Source organism: Patagioenas fasciata, chromosome 2, assembly GCF_037038585.1.
Source record: "Patagioenas fasciata isolate bPatFas1 chromosome 2, bPatFas1.hap1, whole genome shotgun sequence".
NCBI lineage: Eukaryota > Metazoa > Chordata > Aves > Columbiformes > Columbidae > Patagioenas > Patagioenas fasciata.
In genome coordinates this window covers 140,273,129-140,290,931 of record NC_092521.1, presented here as the reverse complement: position 1 = coordinate 140,290,931, position 17,803 = coordinate 140,273,129, and the positions used below count along the sequence as shown (strand labels likewise).

At 37.6% G+C, this 17,803-nt stretch overlaps 1 protein-coding gene across 1 annotated transcript in view; it reads right to left on the bottom strand.

Moving 5' to 3' along the window:
• The window catches only part of THSD7A (thrombospondin type 1 domain containing 7A), a 281,443-nt gene that overhangs the window by 113,406 nt on the left and 150,234 nt on the right, over window positions 1–17,803 (bottom strand). Inside the window, exon 4 of the mRNA XM_065832371.2 lies at window positions 11,316–12,147. Within this exon, the coding sequence (XP_065688443.1) occupies window positions 11,316–12,147 (832 nt within the window). The remainder of the gene's footprint in view (window positions 1–11,315; window positions 12,148–17,803) is intronic.

The window sequence follows — 17,803 nt, the reverse complement described above, 5'->3', positions numbered from 1 at the left end:
CTTTATTTTTGCTCTTACAGCAATAAATAAAAACTAAATATTGCTTTGGATAGGAAGGTTCCCCCTGGGGATTTCAAAGTAATTTATGAGATAATTAAGGTTAAAGACACATAAAGAATGAGGCTTGAGGCATAAGCCTGGAGCAAATTGCGCCACAGTACCTATGTACAAATGAGCAAGTTCTGTAGTTGAAAGCAGTCTCTTCTTTGGAAGATAAGCTTTTAAATATGTGATAAAATCAGATTAGTCAAGAGGTAAAACAATTATTCCTGAGGTATCTTAAGATTCTATTACAGGGCGAATCGTGCTCTTACAATTTTTAAAAATCAAGACAACTGTATTTTATATGCCAATGATCTGTTTGAGTGTCTGTAATATCAGTCTCAAAAATAACCTTTTAAATTATATGGAAAATTCATAGAAGACACCACTCGAGTTTCCTTCTCTATAATCTCAACTGGGAATTTTATTTTTTTCCCCCAAATAGCTAAAGGCATGTATGCTACATACATAAAGCCAAATGCATGGTAACGATTGATCTATAAATTAATGTAGATTGAATAGGAAAAATAAATAGGTTTTAATAAAGTTATTCCATGAGCTCTACATAATTTACTTGTACAACTGAGAGATTTTCTACTTTTGCCAGTGTTTCCTCCATATCATTTTGAACTGCTAACTAGAAGGAAGACTTAATGAGAAAAGATGAATACCAGCATGAGAATGGCTGAGTGGTTCTAACTAATAATCCATGCAATGTGACATTTGCCTTGTCAGTAGCAAATGGAGGGCAAACATGGAAAGACAGCAAGTATTCGGTCACACACCGGACCCCCTTCTGTTTTCCAGAAAACTGTTGTTTGATGACTTCCTGAACACAAGTTGCATCTTTGCACTGACGAGTCCTTTACAGTTTTCCTCTGTGAATGAGTGTAAACGCTTTCTAAACCCAGATAAGATTCTGGGATCTATATCATTTTGGAAACAATGAGTTACACACCTTTTTTACTCACCAGTAACTGTTAATACCTATTTTTTCTTTAAAATTGCTCTTTTAATTTCTTTTTCTGACTTTAGCACTTGCATAACCATTCTCTATTCACTTCCTTTGTGGCATTTGAGAGCTTAGAGACTTCTGTAAGTTCTCTCCTCAACTGTCTCTTTGTTAGGTCCAATAGCTCTCTTTTGCTTAGTCTCATTTTATTTGAACACTTATATCCTACAATCACAGATCATTTCTGCTGCATGTGCACCTGGATTTGAGGGCTGTTCAAGATTCATTCTGATGACATACTCAAGATATCTGCACATCTGGACAATCTCTAACTTAATGGAAATATGAGGCCACATATTCAACATATTAAGGAAACATAATTCTGAAGATCAGTTTAGCACTTTTCCCAATACAGCTGGTCTTCGTGTTCAGATGTAACAGAGCTCCAATGTGGGGTTTGCAAATTAAATATAAAATAGTACAGTAGAGAACATGTCCTTTACAATAAATTCTATTCATTCACCCAGTGCTGATATTTAAGAAGAACTACTATTTACTGGTTTCGTCTATAATATAAAGTAATAAAGCCCAATTGTCAAGGCTAATGCAAGCCAAATAGTCTCTTCAATAATTTTCGTCTGCACTATTTTGCCATATTTTCCCTATTCCTTCACCATTATCAACATTCAGCTTTGGTTTTCTTTAATGAAATTTTCACAGCTATTCTTCCTTATTTTCATTCACTGTGTATGTTCTCCTGCAATTTTTTCTCCTAGCTGATTTCCAATATGATTACATACAGAAACTTCCATTGTTCTGAAATGAATAGCATTGCTGCGGTTCAGGAGGAAGACTGATGCCAATACAAACCTTTGACACTCACAGGAAACAAAAGCCATGGGTTAGAACTGGACTGAAAAGGATTTAAGCAGAATTTAACTGTAAAACTGAGAACTGTAATCTTTCAAGTCTGGATCAGTATTTGATGTGGTAGTGGATTATGTCCATAGGTTCTTCGGTCCTGTGGCTCTAAAGTTCCCTATGGGCTCACCTGTAGGTCTGCCCAGGCTGCTCCAGCCCGGCACAGCCAACCTACTCTCAGACCCGGTATGGAAAGCAGACACTCCTATATCTTATGATCCTCAGGAGAGCTCAGCACAGCAGATGTCATCAAGAGAAACCCAAAAGGCATCTACATTGTCAGATACCACACAAAAAAAACCTTAGGGAGATAGGGTATTCTGGTTCTTGTTGCCTCTCTCATGTTATATAATATCACAGGGATTAGATATCACATGCCCTTGGTGATCAGGAAGGACCTGGGGTCAGCACCCCCTCTGTCAGTTGCTTTGGGGAAGGAACTTTATCATTGTTTTTGAAAAAGGCTACTCCATTTTTAGCAAAGAATACAAGCTCTTCTTGTATACTAAAGCAAAACGCCAAAAAACATGGTTATGTTTTGAATACTGAAAACTGACTGAATTAATTAAAAACTCCAGTGGAGTGAAGAAGACATAACCAAAAACTAGGCTAACTGCCTGGAAGAAACCCATACTGAGTATAATACGAGGAGGTTCAGCAGTTCAGCAGAAAAAGACCCCTGCTTCTCAAAGTTTCAGATCAAAGCACAATCAACATGCTGAAGATATCCAGAAACATCTGACAGATTTTAAAGTGGCTTCATCTAAATACTAAGGAAAAAAAGCAAAGACTATATGGAGATAAAAGAAAACACAGAGGGTTCTCTCAAGGCAGAATAATTTAACCATTTCCTGGCCCTGCACACCATCAGGCATCTCCCACAACCAGCTGTATAATCAGGAACCATGATGGTCTCTCTTGAATTCTTGCTTATCTCATGAGACATTATGCCATTTAATACCTTTAGCAAAATGATTTTCGATCTTTCCCACCAGCCACAAGATGAAAACTATTGACACACAAGCCCATTTGACCAAAAAGACTTATCTGCAGAAAGACTTGGAACAGTGACAAATTGCTTAGAGAACACCAAAACCAGATGTTAGTTTAGCACTTGTAAACCAAACCACAGACACACAAAAGCAGTGCTGTAGAGGCTGCATTATTGACTGAAGGGACATCTAGAGCTAGAACAAGCTTTCAGCAAGAAAATCAGAAAGCAAATTCATGATTCAAAAATAATATTTTTAAAACCCCACCAAAACAAACCACTAGGCTGAATCGACAACCAGTGTCCTTGCAAGACACTCTTCAGGCACAAATGGACATTGATCCACCTCTCAAAGAATCCTTAAAACAATGAAGAAATTAAAGGAGATTTGAATACAAGCATATTTTACTTTTCTTAGTAATCTCAGTAGATTTCTTAGACTTTGCTTAAATCTCAGTAGATTGCTAAAACAAATAAGAGACTGTAAAGAACACTTTCCAAAGACTGCATGTCCTTCTTATAACTGTAACCTCATAGTGAAGGGGCAAAACATGTACCACGTGAGACCTTAGAGCAGCTTTCCAGTACTTAAAGGGGGCTTACAAGAAAGCTTGTAGTAGGGTTTTCAGTGGCGCTTGTAGCTTGAGAGGGACTTGTAGTGATAGGACATGTAGTGACAGGACAAGGGATAATGGCTTTAAACTGAAAGAGAATAGATTTAGATTAGATATAAGAAAGAAATTCTTCACCATGAGGTTGGTGAGGCACTGGAATAGGCTGCCCAGAGAAGTTGTGGATGCGCCATACCTGACAGTGTTCAAGGCCAGGCTGGATGGACCTTTGAGCAACACAGTCTAGTGGAAAATGCCGCTGCCCATGGATGATCTTTAAGGTCCTTTCCAACCCAAACCATTCTATGATTCTATGATTTAGATCCAGAGTTTTGATAACTCCCCAGAGTTACGTTAAAGACATAAAGTGTAATCTGTAAAGTCTAGTCATCCTCAAGAGTTTCAGTTGATGGTTGGTACACACTTGTTTCTTTAAAGAAGTTAATGAAAATACAGTGCCTGTATTTTTTCCTACTGGCAAATGTAACGAATATCCCTCATGACATGGTTCTGATTCATTTTCTCTACAGCTGCACTGTAGTATTGGTCAGATTGTACATTGTTCTGAGAAGCTGTTAGTGCCTCACAGTATAATGGGTTCTTATAAGCCCAGAAACAATGAGGTAACTTTTATTCATTTACAATTCAAGTACTGTCCACCTAAGTGCTTTTCACAAGACTACTTTCCCATGATCCTTTCACAAGTTTAATTAATTCTGCCAACAAAGATGCACAGCCAAACCAGTTTTGAAAGAAAAAAAAAAAAAAACAAACCAAACCACTCAGGCTTTCTATATTACAGGGAAAAAGAAAACAGAGATTACAACTACTGTGTCAAGGAAAAATATTTCAGCTAATACAGGCAAAGCAATAAGTTCTACTACACCCAAACAATTGGCAACAACAGCTGCTGTCAGGCTGTTGCAGATACCATGAGTGCCTGAGGAGACAAGAAAGCAAAAGGGTTTAGGAAGAGGTACTGTCTGTCACAGTTCAATGATATAGTGGCATGTATGCATATCCCATGCTATAGATAATTTTAAAATTGGTAGAGCAGGTTATTTGGAAACAGTCTACCTAGATGACTTATTAGAGCTTTTTGGGGGGTATTTCCCTTTGTCAGTGAGAATTTTTGTTACACAGCATTAATCAGCATTTACTTTGACGCTAACTGTTAGATTCATGGAGTTATTGGCAAAGAAAATACAATGCAATGACAAACTTTGTGAATAAAAATATGCAATATTGATGTTAAAATAAAAATATATATTACTAGAAATCATATTGCTAATATTAGTTGTGTTTCATGTATTATTTTAGATTTTTTTCCCTGTATTGACGCTTAGCTTTGACAATATCACTGGTTTCATTTCAGAGTCCAACATCTGGAAAAAAGTGATCAATATCAGGAGGCAGGCTGGACATTTGATTTTAAGTGGGATCACTGAAAGTTCAACAGTGAAGTATCCAACTCTGTTCTGGGGATCTACAAGTCAAGTAGGACTCTGTGACTTCCCATCTTGTGCAGTCCTCCACTGCTTGGGGACAGCATCTCCCTGGAAGATGCTCAGCTCACGTGCTGTACCATAACTGTATAAAGCTCACTGATGAAACAGGGGTATACTCTATATCCCAGACTATGCTTAACCGTCACATAATAAAAAGAATAAAATATGTCTAAACAAATAATACATTCTAGCTTGTTCCTTATGGGACTATTTACAGACTGTGATATGAAATAAATATATAGATGTCCAAAATTCAGAAAAAATATTGCTTGATTCAGACTGAGAGTTTTATATATTTAGGCATATTGAAGTCAATTACCTGTCTGACAACGATGCAGAAAAGATGCATAAAAGCATAGTGTAGGAGAATCTTGGTTAAAGATCTCAGGGCCTGATTCCATTTGCCACTGTGCGTCTTGATCTCTTACTAAACTAAAGCTAGAAATTCAACATAACATTCAATCATAGAGTTCATTCCTTCATTTGTAGGATTTATAGCCACAATGATCATCAGAATATGTAATTTGACCCCCATTACATTACAAGCTATTATATTTTGCTAAGACCAATTACATGTATTTGAATAAAAAATGTATTCTAGAAAAGCATCCAATCTTGGTCCTTTGCACAAAAATATATGAACGTCATATATCTAAATGACAGCACAACTGTTCATTATATGAAAAGAGTTAAAATATGTTGCATAGAAAGAAATGGTTCATTGCTGTTGTTTCAATTATTCAGCGCAGTGTGCACTTCTCCACCTTAAATCTAGATTTTGGCATGGTATGTCAAATGTATGGCAATACTGACAAGCCACTGTCAAAACAGCAGCCTCAGTGAGATGATGGAGCAGGTACTTAGAATAGAAAGGAACACCCAGTGAATAATATTATGCGTATCCACAGAAACTATTGTCTCAACCAAAATCACATTAAAAATCTACAGGATGCTTCTGACTTTCAGATTCATGGAAATTCTAAAAGCACAGTGAAAAATGGTAGGAAAGCAATATATTTGCATTCTGTTTTCTTTAATAATATTTTAAATTTTAATTAACCTGATGCATCTAACAATTACCCTGCACTTTTTAGTTATCAGAAGGTCTTTCTTCCAAGATTCCTGTCTTCTTCCCTGTTCTCCATTTGTTAATAGCATGTCTGAGTAATTCCAAGTTAATTTATTGCATCAAGACTGTATATAGGTCATGAACCAAATATGTGATAATTACAGGTGTTCTGTTACTGAACCACTTATGACTTCTAAACACTTAGAGTGTGGTGAGCTTGGAGGCTGTAGAGCTGCCTTTCCAGTAACAGAAAAAACACAGGTACACACATGCACGCTTCCATCAGATCCTCCATGAACACGCTAAATGTTGCTTGTGCTCCTTCATCCTGACAATGTCCTCTCTGCATAGCTAGTCCCTCTCCTTCCCACAGCCTGTATCCCTGAAGTTACTTCACCTTAGTCACTGCCACCCTCATACACATCACCTGTTCTGCCTTTTGCCTCATGGAGCAGCTCAGAGAAGTACAGAGAATCTTTTAAGGCTATTTCTAAGTAAGGAATATATTATAGGCTCTAAGAAACTGAGCCGCTGTATTATAGGTCTGCATCTCTCTTCTATTTGCTCTCTGACAGCACATACCTCTGAGTGACCTGCCTGCTTCTCCAAATCAATAGCATAAAGAAAGCAATAGGCTTATGCTGTATTGTTTTCTATCCTCCTCCACATAAGTCTATAATTTAAAAGGAGAGTGAGAGTCCATAAAGTTGATGGAGGCATTTGTGGCGTGATTTGGAAGGTAAGCACTTGGATTAGAAAGTTTCAGTCCTGGAAAGATGAACGAAGTTAAACTGAAAGTTAAACTGCCATCCTAAAGGAGCGAATTCTCTCCTCCTTTCAATACACCCTCAGGTATTAATTGTTCACCAGCTTAAATACTCAGCTGGCCATTCTCTAAATTCTCAGTCCCTGGGTATTCAGCTTAAGGCTTGTGGCCACTAGTGAACATAGTGGCTGTGCTTCAAGCGGATACAGGTCTGTGTGAAGTAAGCTAAAAGATCAGGCATTATATATCTCAAACTGGATGTCCAAAATTAGCAAGACAATTCAATAATTTTGGCCCTACTGTCATCTCTCATATCTCAACTATAATATTATACTGGAATAAAGAAAAGCTTAAATTCTCACAAACTGGATAGTTAGTAAAGTGCTGCAATGAGACTATTGTGAAAACTTCCAAGAGAGAGTTTAGTTCATTATAAGTTGTGGATATAGTTTGCTAGATACTGTATGAATGTACAGACTCAGAGATGAGGATGAAAATTAATAATAGCTACTTTCTGAGAAGGACATAGGTGAAACAAATGAAACATGATCATACGATCAAATGCATAAAGGGGCTAAACCAATCTGTGCAGAAACTGGTCTGCATTTCTTAAATTTTCAATACTTTTCTTTCCCGCCCTAGATCTATCTAAAATTTTACTGTTTCTTGAATATTCAGCTTCATAAACAGGTCTCTGGCAGAGAGGTGCTTCCAAGGGAACATTAACCAGTTCTGGGAACTGCAACAAACGTGCTGGTGGGGACAGTTTCCTACTCGATCTCCTTCATTTCTCCTCCCATTCAGATACGGCTGTTTTGGTCCCAGCTTAACCAAGATAAAGAGGCCATATTCAAATGCTGAAGAAAGAGAAAGGAAATGGTGCAGAAATTCCTGGGATTTTTTTTTCTTTTAAATAGGCAGTTATATCCTTGCAGAACTGCTTTAAATACAGCTTTAACTTGCAGACATTCCGGCTCAATGATTCTCAGGAGTTGCAGGATGTCCGCACACCTGCAAACCAGCTGCTACAGGGGAACCTGGTGTGCTTTGTCAGTGAATTTCAAAATCTTTGCTGGAAACATACAGGCCAAAAAGATACTCTTACTCTGTTCCATTTTTTTACAGTTCTGTCTGTGCTCATAACCTGGTCCTGTCCTTGCAAATATCAAACTATTTCCCAAAAAAAGAAAAAAAAAAAAAAAAAAAAAAGGAAACATTTTGTAGGACCAGTATTGTCCTCTATACTAACAGCAACACTGTCCATGTTTTGCCAGCTATCCAGAGCAGTCATTTTATAAGTCAGCTTCAATTACTGACTTCTTCTCCAACGATTTTATTTTTAAAACATTTTCAGTACACTGGAATTTCAGACTAAGGGAAAGATAAAGCAAATATAGGCCATGTAACACATCCGTTATTGCAGAATAAGCAATAGAAAATCCAATATTTCATCCTTCACAGGACACTATGTATTGTTCACTCGGCAATAAAGTGTATAAATTACACTTTGATTTTCTTGTTTCACTTCTCTTTACCATGCCTGGTGTGCTGGTGTGTCGAGAGAATTTGCCTTTTTGAAGTTTTGCTGACAGTGTTACAGAACCATTTTCTCTGGAGCACCCTACTGAAACTTGTTTTTTGAAACCATTTTTATACTATACCAATTTTGCTACCTCTGCAAAAAATATTACTCGCCTGAGGGTTTTTCTTCTTCTTTCAGTCATGCTGCCAGGGGGCTGACTGTTTCTGATTGCTAAATTCAAACCCCCCTGAAAATGGACTGTTCAAGCTGAAGAGCATTTCATATGAGCACGGCAGGTTTTCCAGTCACCTTACTTGTCTATTTTATTTAGTAACACAGTTACTATGTGATGGAGATTGTAAAATCATTTGAGCTGGCTGCATTGACAACGTGGGCAGAAAAATAATTCTACTGCTTGAGATTCTGGAATGCCAACCATAGAATAAAGCATTTGATCACTTAATGAATTGTGCTGTGCAAATGAAACAAATGGATATATAGGTGGCATACATAGGTCTCTAAAAGCTAAGATATCAGTGCCAGAATTTCTCACAAGTAATTTAAACAATTTTTCTTGTTTTCACTATACAACTGGAAAAAAAGGATTCTATGTTAAACTTCATGGGAAGACTATTAGAAACCCTTTGTGCATATATAACATAAAACTATATCCATTAGACAACAAAATATCTGCTGATATCATTTGGATCATTTTGTCCTGTGTGAAGAATCACTCCTACATTGTATTATCTATTATTTCAGTGCCTCAAGCAAGAGGGTTTCATTTATTTCCCTGCTACAGCCTGAAATGTGCATAATGTGCTGAGGTATCTGAAATTAAGACAGTGTTACTAATTTGAGTGAATGTAAAGATGGTGAGTGAAGTATGCCACACTGACTTTCAGTTATGCTTTTTTAAACTTTCTCTTACGACTTATTAGAGCCTCAGCACATTAATGTTTCTCTCCCCTACCCATTTCTTTCTAAATATGATGGCTCTAAATTACTCGCTTAACCTTACAAAAACTTGTGGCCTTTCAAAGAGAGTGGCTGGCTGCTATCTGCTAGCAACTGATATGTTTAATAAATTATTCCCTGTATTTAAAGGGTAATGATATTCCTGGGCTAGGTACAGTGTGGGCTGCATGATATGAGGCTGGAAAACAAAAGGCTAAAGGCAACTTCTTCCTGTACCAGCACTGAGCTTCAGCCAACGCTTGGGACTGCCTGAGGAAGCTGATTTTGAAATTCCTTTTGCAGGCATTCTTTCAAGCATGAGTCAGAATCTGAAAGAACTGTAGAAAACCAGAGCTAGAAGAGACTACGAAAAACTATGCAGTCAGCTCGTCTTCCCTAACCAAGAGTTACTCAAGGTGTGTCATTACTGACATATGCATTTCTAGCCTATTCTTAAAAACTTTTGGAGATGGAGGTGCTACACATTCCCCATGCAATCTTTTCCAGAGTTTCACTATTCACAGTTCTGAGAAGTCTGACCTCAGCACTGCTGTGATTAGCCCATTATTGCTTCTCCTATACATGTAGAGAACAGCTCATTCCATTCTTCCTTGAGATGGGTTTTTACATACTAATAGACACTTCACATCTTCACTCACATGTCACTCCTTCCAACTAAACAACACAAATCTCTCAGTTTTTCCCTCAAGCCAGGGACCTCTCATCATTTTCATGTTTTACTGCTTTCTCTTGAAAGGAAATATACTCAAAAAAACGTTTACTACACTTGAAAAGGTTGAAGTGATTACAACTTTTGTGAAGGAATGTTTAACCGGCACAACAGAAACTCCAAAGTAAAATAGCCTGAAAAAAGTTCATAAACGCTACCCTAGCAGCAATGGGTGTCAGCCTCATTCAGTAAGATATCTTAGTCATTTCACAGTTGAATTAAAATAGATTAATCATGTATTGAACTACAGGGAAGGAAATAGAAAGAATCACATCAAAGACAGAAAAAGATAGACTAGACTGAAAGAAGATTTTTGAGTTGGATAAAGACATTCTGGGAGATAGGAGGGAAAAAAACATGAGGTAGCGAGAGAATGCCAGGTAAAACAAACTGAAGAAAACAGGGTTGCAGAAAAGCACTCAGAAGCCTATGGAAAGAGTTATCAAAACATCTGTGACTGCCGAAACTCTTGAAAAGTAAAATAATAAATGAATAAATTAAAATATCAGGAAGAAAACAACAGCAAACAAAAACAAAAAACCCACACAAAACAAACACAAACAAAAACAACAAGAAAATAACCAACCAAACCAACCAACCACCAAAAACCACACCATACAAAACAAGACGGACAGCATAAAGGTGCAGATGAAAAAGAAGAGGAAGTTGATGGAAAAAAACAAAGAGGTTTCACAGTTTCCCTTTGAGGAATTTAGCTGTAGGAATCCAGAAGGTCAAATAATATTTTACGTTCTTCTGTTTCAAAACAAAAAGTTCTGGAAAGAATAGATAACTACCTTTCTCTCTGTTTTCTCCTTTTATTGTGAGTCTGACCCAGCCCAGTTTCCTTTTAGTCTTTATGTCCAGAGCCTTAAATGCCCAACATCACCTCTTCCTAACATGCAAGATTTTCTAGAGAGCAAAAAACTCCCTGAACCCACAGTAACAGCGCAGACATTTCACAAATACCTTCAGACTTTTGGAGGTAATCTATCTGGACAGACAGAGGCTAGGGAGTTAGCACAGTTTAATGGTGCACATTCATGTGATACTTAGCATGATCATCAGGACAGTTTTCATGTTTCATGTCACAGAAACATCTTCAGCTTGATAGGGTATGTTCATTTTGGAAATATCATGTGGCTCCTGTTGAGACTCAGTATTATGTAAAATAATACCACTGTACACTTACACATGCTTTAAACAGAGACAAACAAAGATGTGCAAATTAATAAACAGTGATTACCTCAGAGCAGCAGTTTTCCCATTTCTGTGAGTACACGTGACCTGCCTGGTTTGGTACCCAATTTGTATGTCCCAATATTTGTTTTCCTGCCTATTCTGTCTGTTTCGATTCCTCTTCTTCTTAATTAACTCACGAGCCTCGGGATCCCGAACTGCCTTTTCTCTGTCCTTTTCCTTGTCTTTGCTCTTCCCTCGTTTCCTTGCTTGCCTTACTTGTCTCGAATGGGGCACAGAGCATGTGCTCCAGGGTCCCACGTTGAGGCTATACAGGCTTTCTTCAGCAACACATGGGCTAGACTGACAGATCTGAAACTCGGTCAGGTTAGGACAAGCAGACCCACCAAACTGCGGTGGAGCCACAACATGCCGAGTTCGATGCTGAAGCCCATTGCCACAGGTCTTGGAGCACTCTGACCAGGGGGTGAATTCGGCCACGATGCAGTCCTGCCGGCATGGGATAAGGCACGCCTGCTCCTGGCGGGGCTTTGGCTCAAAGTACTCACAGATGACGTCCTCAGCCGGCACCCCGTTGGACTTCTGGATACAGGTGATGTCCCTTGTCTGGATCCCTTCCTCTCCTCTGAGGCACTCCAGGGGCTTCTCGTGGCTGCGGGAGAGGACGGGCCGGCACTGGTTCCAGCTGCCAATCTGCCAGTCGTACAGCTCCTTGTGCCAGTCACAGACCCGGAAACAGCTCTGCTGGTTGTCCGGCCGCTCCTGCTGCTTGCAGTTCGTGGGCAGCGTGGTCCAGCCTTCCACATGGGCACACCACACCGCTCGCGTCTGGATGCCACCTGGACCGCATTCATCTCCCATGCATCTCCCCCACGGACCTGGAAAACAAGAGAAGATGCTAACACTGCACACTTAATTGTTTTTCTGCTATGGCACAAAATCAAGTTCATAGAACGTGACATTGTATTTCCTACATGTCTAAGAATCTCATTCTGGAGAAACTCAATCTTTGAAAACACAAATCAAGTATGGAATTATTCTCCATCTCCTATTTTTATGATTACAGATACATACCACTTTTTGTGCTAGACAAATTGAATATTTAATTTTAAGAACTTACACAGGAATTAATCATATTAGAGAACTAAGAACTGCTTAATCACAAAATCATCATGTAATTTTGACTAGTAAGATAGGAGTCAAAGTCCTCCCTTCCAAGGCACGAAGCTAATATTTTCTCTCACCTGCATGAATACCCTTTCCTGGACTGTTTTGGTTTTTGTTTGTCATTTCTACTGAACCACTCTTCACCCCCTGATGCCAACTCATATCGCATTCTCTTCCTTCCATATTATGTTAAATAATGAAAACAACAACATATTACATTTTGAAAAATAGCGGTAATTTCAGGTAAGCCACTTCTACTCTTTCTTTTATTATAACTAAAATAAAAATTAAAAACCAGTGAAGAAGTGTTTGTTCCTCACAATCTGTGAAATTATTATACAGAATAAGTTCCTGAAGACAGAGACATGCCAGCTGGTAACTCTCCAAAGGAAGTTATCACTTTTTAAAAATCCCTAAGGTCTATGGTAAATACTCAATACATTGTTATAATTAGCATCAACAAAAACAGTAAAAACCTGTATTCTTGAAAGCTCATATGGTTGCTTTTCCATTGTTAAAAACTATAATATTCACCTAGTTCAACCCACAAAATCTGCAACTAAAAGAGTAAAAAACTTGTATTTTTCAGGTTTTTTTTTTAAGATGTCCCCTCATATATATCATGCCCTGACTTACTATGAAAGAGGAAAAGAACAAGCAGTTCAGAAAAAAAAAACTGTAACCATTTCCCAAAGAAAAGGTGTCTATCTGCCCACAGTTGGTCACACAGAAGACTATGGAGTGTTCATGTCCCATGAAGAAATTTGGAACAGGTCACGCAATCCTCTTTGATCTGAATGACTCCAGTAACAAGACTTTTTGTGTCAATAAAGTTGTGGGAGGTTCTGGGTTGGGCCTTTGTTATTTCCAAAGCAGGTTAACAGAATAATACTTGTACCACAGTAGAGTGGGGTACAAATTATTTATAACACTTTATAATTGAATGACTGAAAGGAATATGAAGCCACATCTTATTATTGATTCCCACAAGCTTAAACTTTTCAGTGACTTCAACGCAATTTTCAGCTGTTCATCCAACATCAGCTTCAGTTGGCACTTTGGAAATGGGCTGATGAGAGTCCATACACTCACTTAGTCTTTGCTTCTCATTGCCTCTTTTTTAAGCAGACACCGCAGCTGAATAGTTTGTTTATAGTTCTAAAATCCTAAGCATTAATACTCTATAGCAATGCCAGATGGCAGAGGCCAATAGAGCCCATGGAAACTCAACAGCTTACTTTAACCCAATTGTCTTATTTGGGGGAAAGAAGAGGAATTACCATTTTGTTACTTTCTTTAGCTTTCAAAAAATATAAAATAAAAATAAGAGATGTATTTGTAGCAATATGGACACAAACTTGCTACAACCAAAATTATTCTGAGAAATACTTTTTATTTTTTGCATTTTTGTCCTATATTGTACAATAATTTCTGTAATCCACATTAATCAATATATCCACCAGTTAAGTTATCCACATTTTTTTGTATCATCACAAGGCATTGTTGTTAACCTCAAGTACTTGCTGAGGAATGTTGTTGCCATACATTCTTTATGTGGACCTCAGAAAAAGAGAGAGAGAAAGCTCCTTTGCAATTCCATTTACAGGTACCTCTCTCTCTCTACAAATTATAACAAGATACTTCGAAATTAAGTGGCCCCAAACAAATTGCAAGTATCAAGGCCAGGCACGGTTCTCATTTGAAAATAATCACAGAAAAGCAGAACATAAATGTTTCTGAACTGAGTAAAGAGGTTTTGTGACTTTGTCCAAATAACAAGAAATGCATCCCAAAGTAGCCCTAATGCAGTGTCACTTTGGTTTTGGTGGGTTTTTGTTGTTTTGTTTGTTTGTTTGTTGTTTGTTTGTTGGGGGGGTTGTGTGGTGGTTTTTTTGTTTGTTTTGTTTGGTTTTGGTTTTGTGGTTTTTTGTATTTTTGTTGTTGTTGTTTGTTTGTTTCTCATTGCCACAAACTGAAGAGAAAGCACCCAGTACATGCTTACAACATTTCCTTGCCTGCTGGTCAAGACCTAACTGAATATCCATGATCAAAAAAACATGAAGGCAGAGGATTTAGATGATCCTGAGAAGTATGAGAAAACCATGTACAAGTCACCTGAAACATATGTTTTGCATTATATCATGACAATGGACACTACATTTACCAAAACATTTGTAAATGTCAAGTTTTAGGGTAAAATTAATCTCATGGAAACTAGTGTAGCATAGATACTCAACTTTGCAATGAAAGAAATCAGCAGAACAAAGAGTCTCACCCACCAGCATCACTTAAAGGCTATAGGAGCTGTGGGGTGGCTGCTCTTTCACAAATCCTAAGCTGATGTTAAGTACTAGTAACAATAACGAAAGTCTTTAGGAAAGCTGTCGAGCCTAGTCAAGGCCCCATACAATGTTTTAATTTTCTCTTTATGAATATTCCTCAGGTTCTCTCTGTCCCACTGAAGTAGTCTTCATGCAGACACCCTGATCTCCCTGCTGTGCACTGATCCAGTTACGCCTGGGCAATGGGATGTATGTGAGCTCAAACCCTTTCACACTGAGAGAAAGAAGCTGCTGCTGTGAATACAAAGTAGTTTTTCTTAGAATTTTGTTTGAAACATATTTAGATGAATGAGACATAGTTTACCTGTAGAGTAAGCTCTGCATGTCTCATGAAAATATCAGAATTTATCTGCTCTGTCTTTAATCAGCGTTTTACAAATGGCGGTTACAGGAATAAATAAAGAAGCAAGCTTCTTTTTTTGTTGTTGGGAGTTGTTACTGAAATCTTAGTGAGTTTAAAATGTCATTTGTAATTCTTTGTCTTCTAAAGAGATTACTGTGAAATACAATATTAAGATTCCCTCTAAGCTTCTGGAGGATTAACATTTATTTTTGTTAGGGAGCAGGAAAGTAAGTGAATTAACCATCACTGCAAGTTTATTCTGAAATTTCAGGGAATTATCACAATTGAGGCAAAAAAATCAAGACAAAGCTCCCACTAAAACACTGATAGCTCTGCAGCTAAGAACAAAGTAAGCAATTTTAGTATTTAATCTTATATATTAATTATCACTATTTGAAGAAGAAAAATACTAATTTTAAACTTTGACCCAGGGCAGATAACTCTATGTGAAAATACCTTGAGCACTTCTCCACATAGAAATACAACAACAAAAAAACCCGACAAAATAAGCCCTCAACTATCCCCAAACCTAAAACTCAAAACATCTTAAAACACTGAGCAAGGCATTAGTCCAATTTTTAACAATTGAGGATTACACTACTGATTTCATCTGAATTTTGCTGTACTTTCAGTAAGAAATGGTTTTGACCCATTTTGTGTTACTGGTTTGGTGCCTGTAAGTAGCATTAACAGTTTAATGCCAGAGAGAGACTCAGACTGCACAAGACAATGAGCAGCTTAGTTTCCAGTATTTTGAGAGGATTTTATTTAAAGAGACTATTGAGGAACTGATTAGCAGAAATCTACTTTTCCTAAGTTCAGAAACAAGTTAACCTTATCCATATTGGAGACCTCAAATTCCTTTTTATTATGAGAAGGTTGTGATGAGGGCCAAGAAGGTTAACTGAGTGACACAGACTGAGAATCAGGACACCAGTATTACAAGATACAGTTCAAGTCTAAGCAGTAAATCTCGAGAGAGGTCAAAAAGACACAGATCAAGAAGTCGTTGAAGGACTCGGGAGATGACAGTGAATGCAAACTGCAGCCCCTGATAGCGCACCCGGTCAAGGACCAAGATGAACAGCAGACCACCAAGAATATAACAGCCTCATAGCTGCCATGAAAATCACTGCAGATCCACTAAATTAAAATATGATAAGCATGTCTATAACTTGGTACAGTATACCTATATTTGTTTTATACAATTATGGCAGCAAAGGAAAAAACAACTGCTGCTGCAACAAAGTATTTTTATCGCAGGCAGCAGCTAATTGTGGAAGTCTAAACAGGAAACTGAGTCTCACTGATAGAGGCATATTCCCTGTTACACTGGCAAGAAGTAACACAGGAAAATGTCATAATTCTAGATAAATTATTGATAGCTTTCTTTTTTATTTTTTCCCACCCCATACAGAATCTGAGATGCTGCCAACACTACAAGCTGGAAAGACAGATTCTGTAATTTATACTATTGGGAGTGCCAAGACAGTAGAAGATCACTGATAGACAAAACCTTTATTTTTGCCTCTTTCTCACCCGTGGCGGGACTCCCTGGGTGCTATATGATTTGCTGCTTGCTCTGTTTGCCAGCAAACTCTCCCCTCCAGGAGTGCTATGGATCACCTTGACTGCCGTTTCTGTTTAATGCTTTTGTCTTTCTCGGCTCCTCTTTCAGAGGTTGAAAAGAACAAGCAAGGCAGTGTCTGCATCAAAGGAAATTGTTCAGGATATGTAAGAGAGATAAAAAAGGAAAGGAGTCGCTACATAATAAAACATAACACCTGTGATTCAGAGCAAGATAATGGAGAATCATATATACCTACAAATGATTTGACTCCTGGGTCAAGTGTTTTATTTCCTGATGGTATAAGGGAGAGTGACTAAGCCACATGGTAGTTCAAATAATTTCAGAATCTGAAAAACAAGTTCTTAACATTTCTCATATTAAAAAGGAAATATAAAAATTAACATTAAAAAACAGTGATGTAGATTAACCTAATCTACAAAATTCACATTGTTTCTCTAACTTCCCAGGGCACACTTTCAAATAATGGGAGAAAGATAAAGGTGAACTTGAAAGTATATAAATATCAGAAATCTTTCTAGCTGTGCACAAAATTATTAAGGCACTTCATAAGTGTGGGTTCTTTTATTTTTTCCCCTATTAGTACCCCTTGGGAAAATACATTCACACATGTTCCTGATATTATCAATGGCACAGTAATTAACATTATGCATCAGGTTTCAAATTTTTCATAAAATAATGAATGTAACACACATGAATCAAACCCAAGAGAAACCATACCAGCTTGAATTGTGACATCAACATCACACCAATCATAACATTTATTTAATGTTTCCCTAACTATACAATTTCATTCTAGAACCTTACAAATTGCTGAAACAAAATTTTACTTTTTTTACTCCAGCAAGTACTTCTTTTGTACAGTAGAAAACTGGTCTATCTAAAACAAGGTTGTGTGCTTCTTAACAACAACAACAAAAAGAATTTAACATGCTTTCCCAGTGTTGATGCAGTGGCCTCCTCTGCCATAATTCATGGTAGCTTTGACACCATGTTTGACTTGGTAGAGGGGCTTTTTGTCTGCTTTGTGCTTTATCTGCCTTAACATTCTGACAATTTTAATAATGATTTTTTTTTTTTTTCAATCCGTTGTA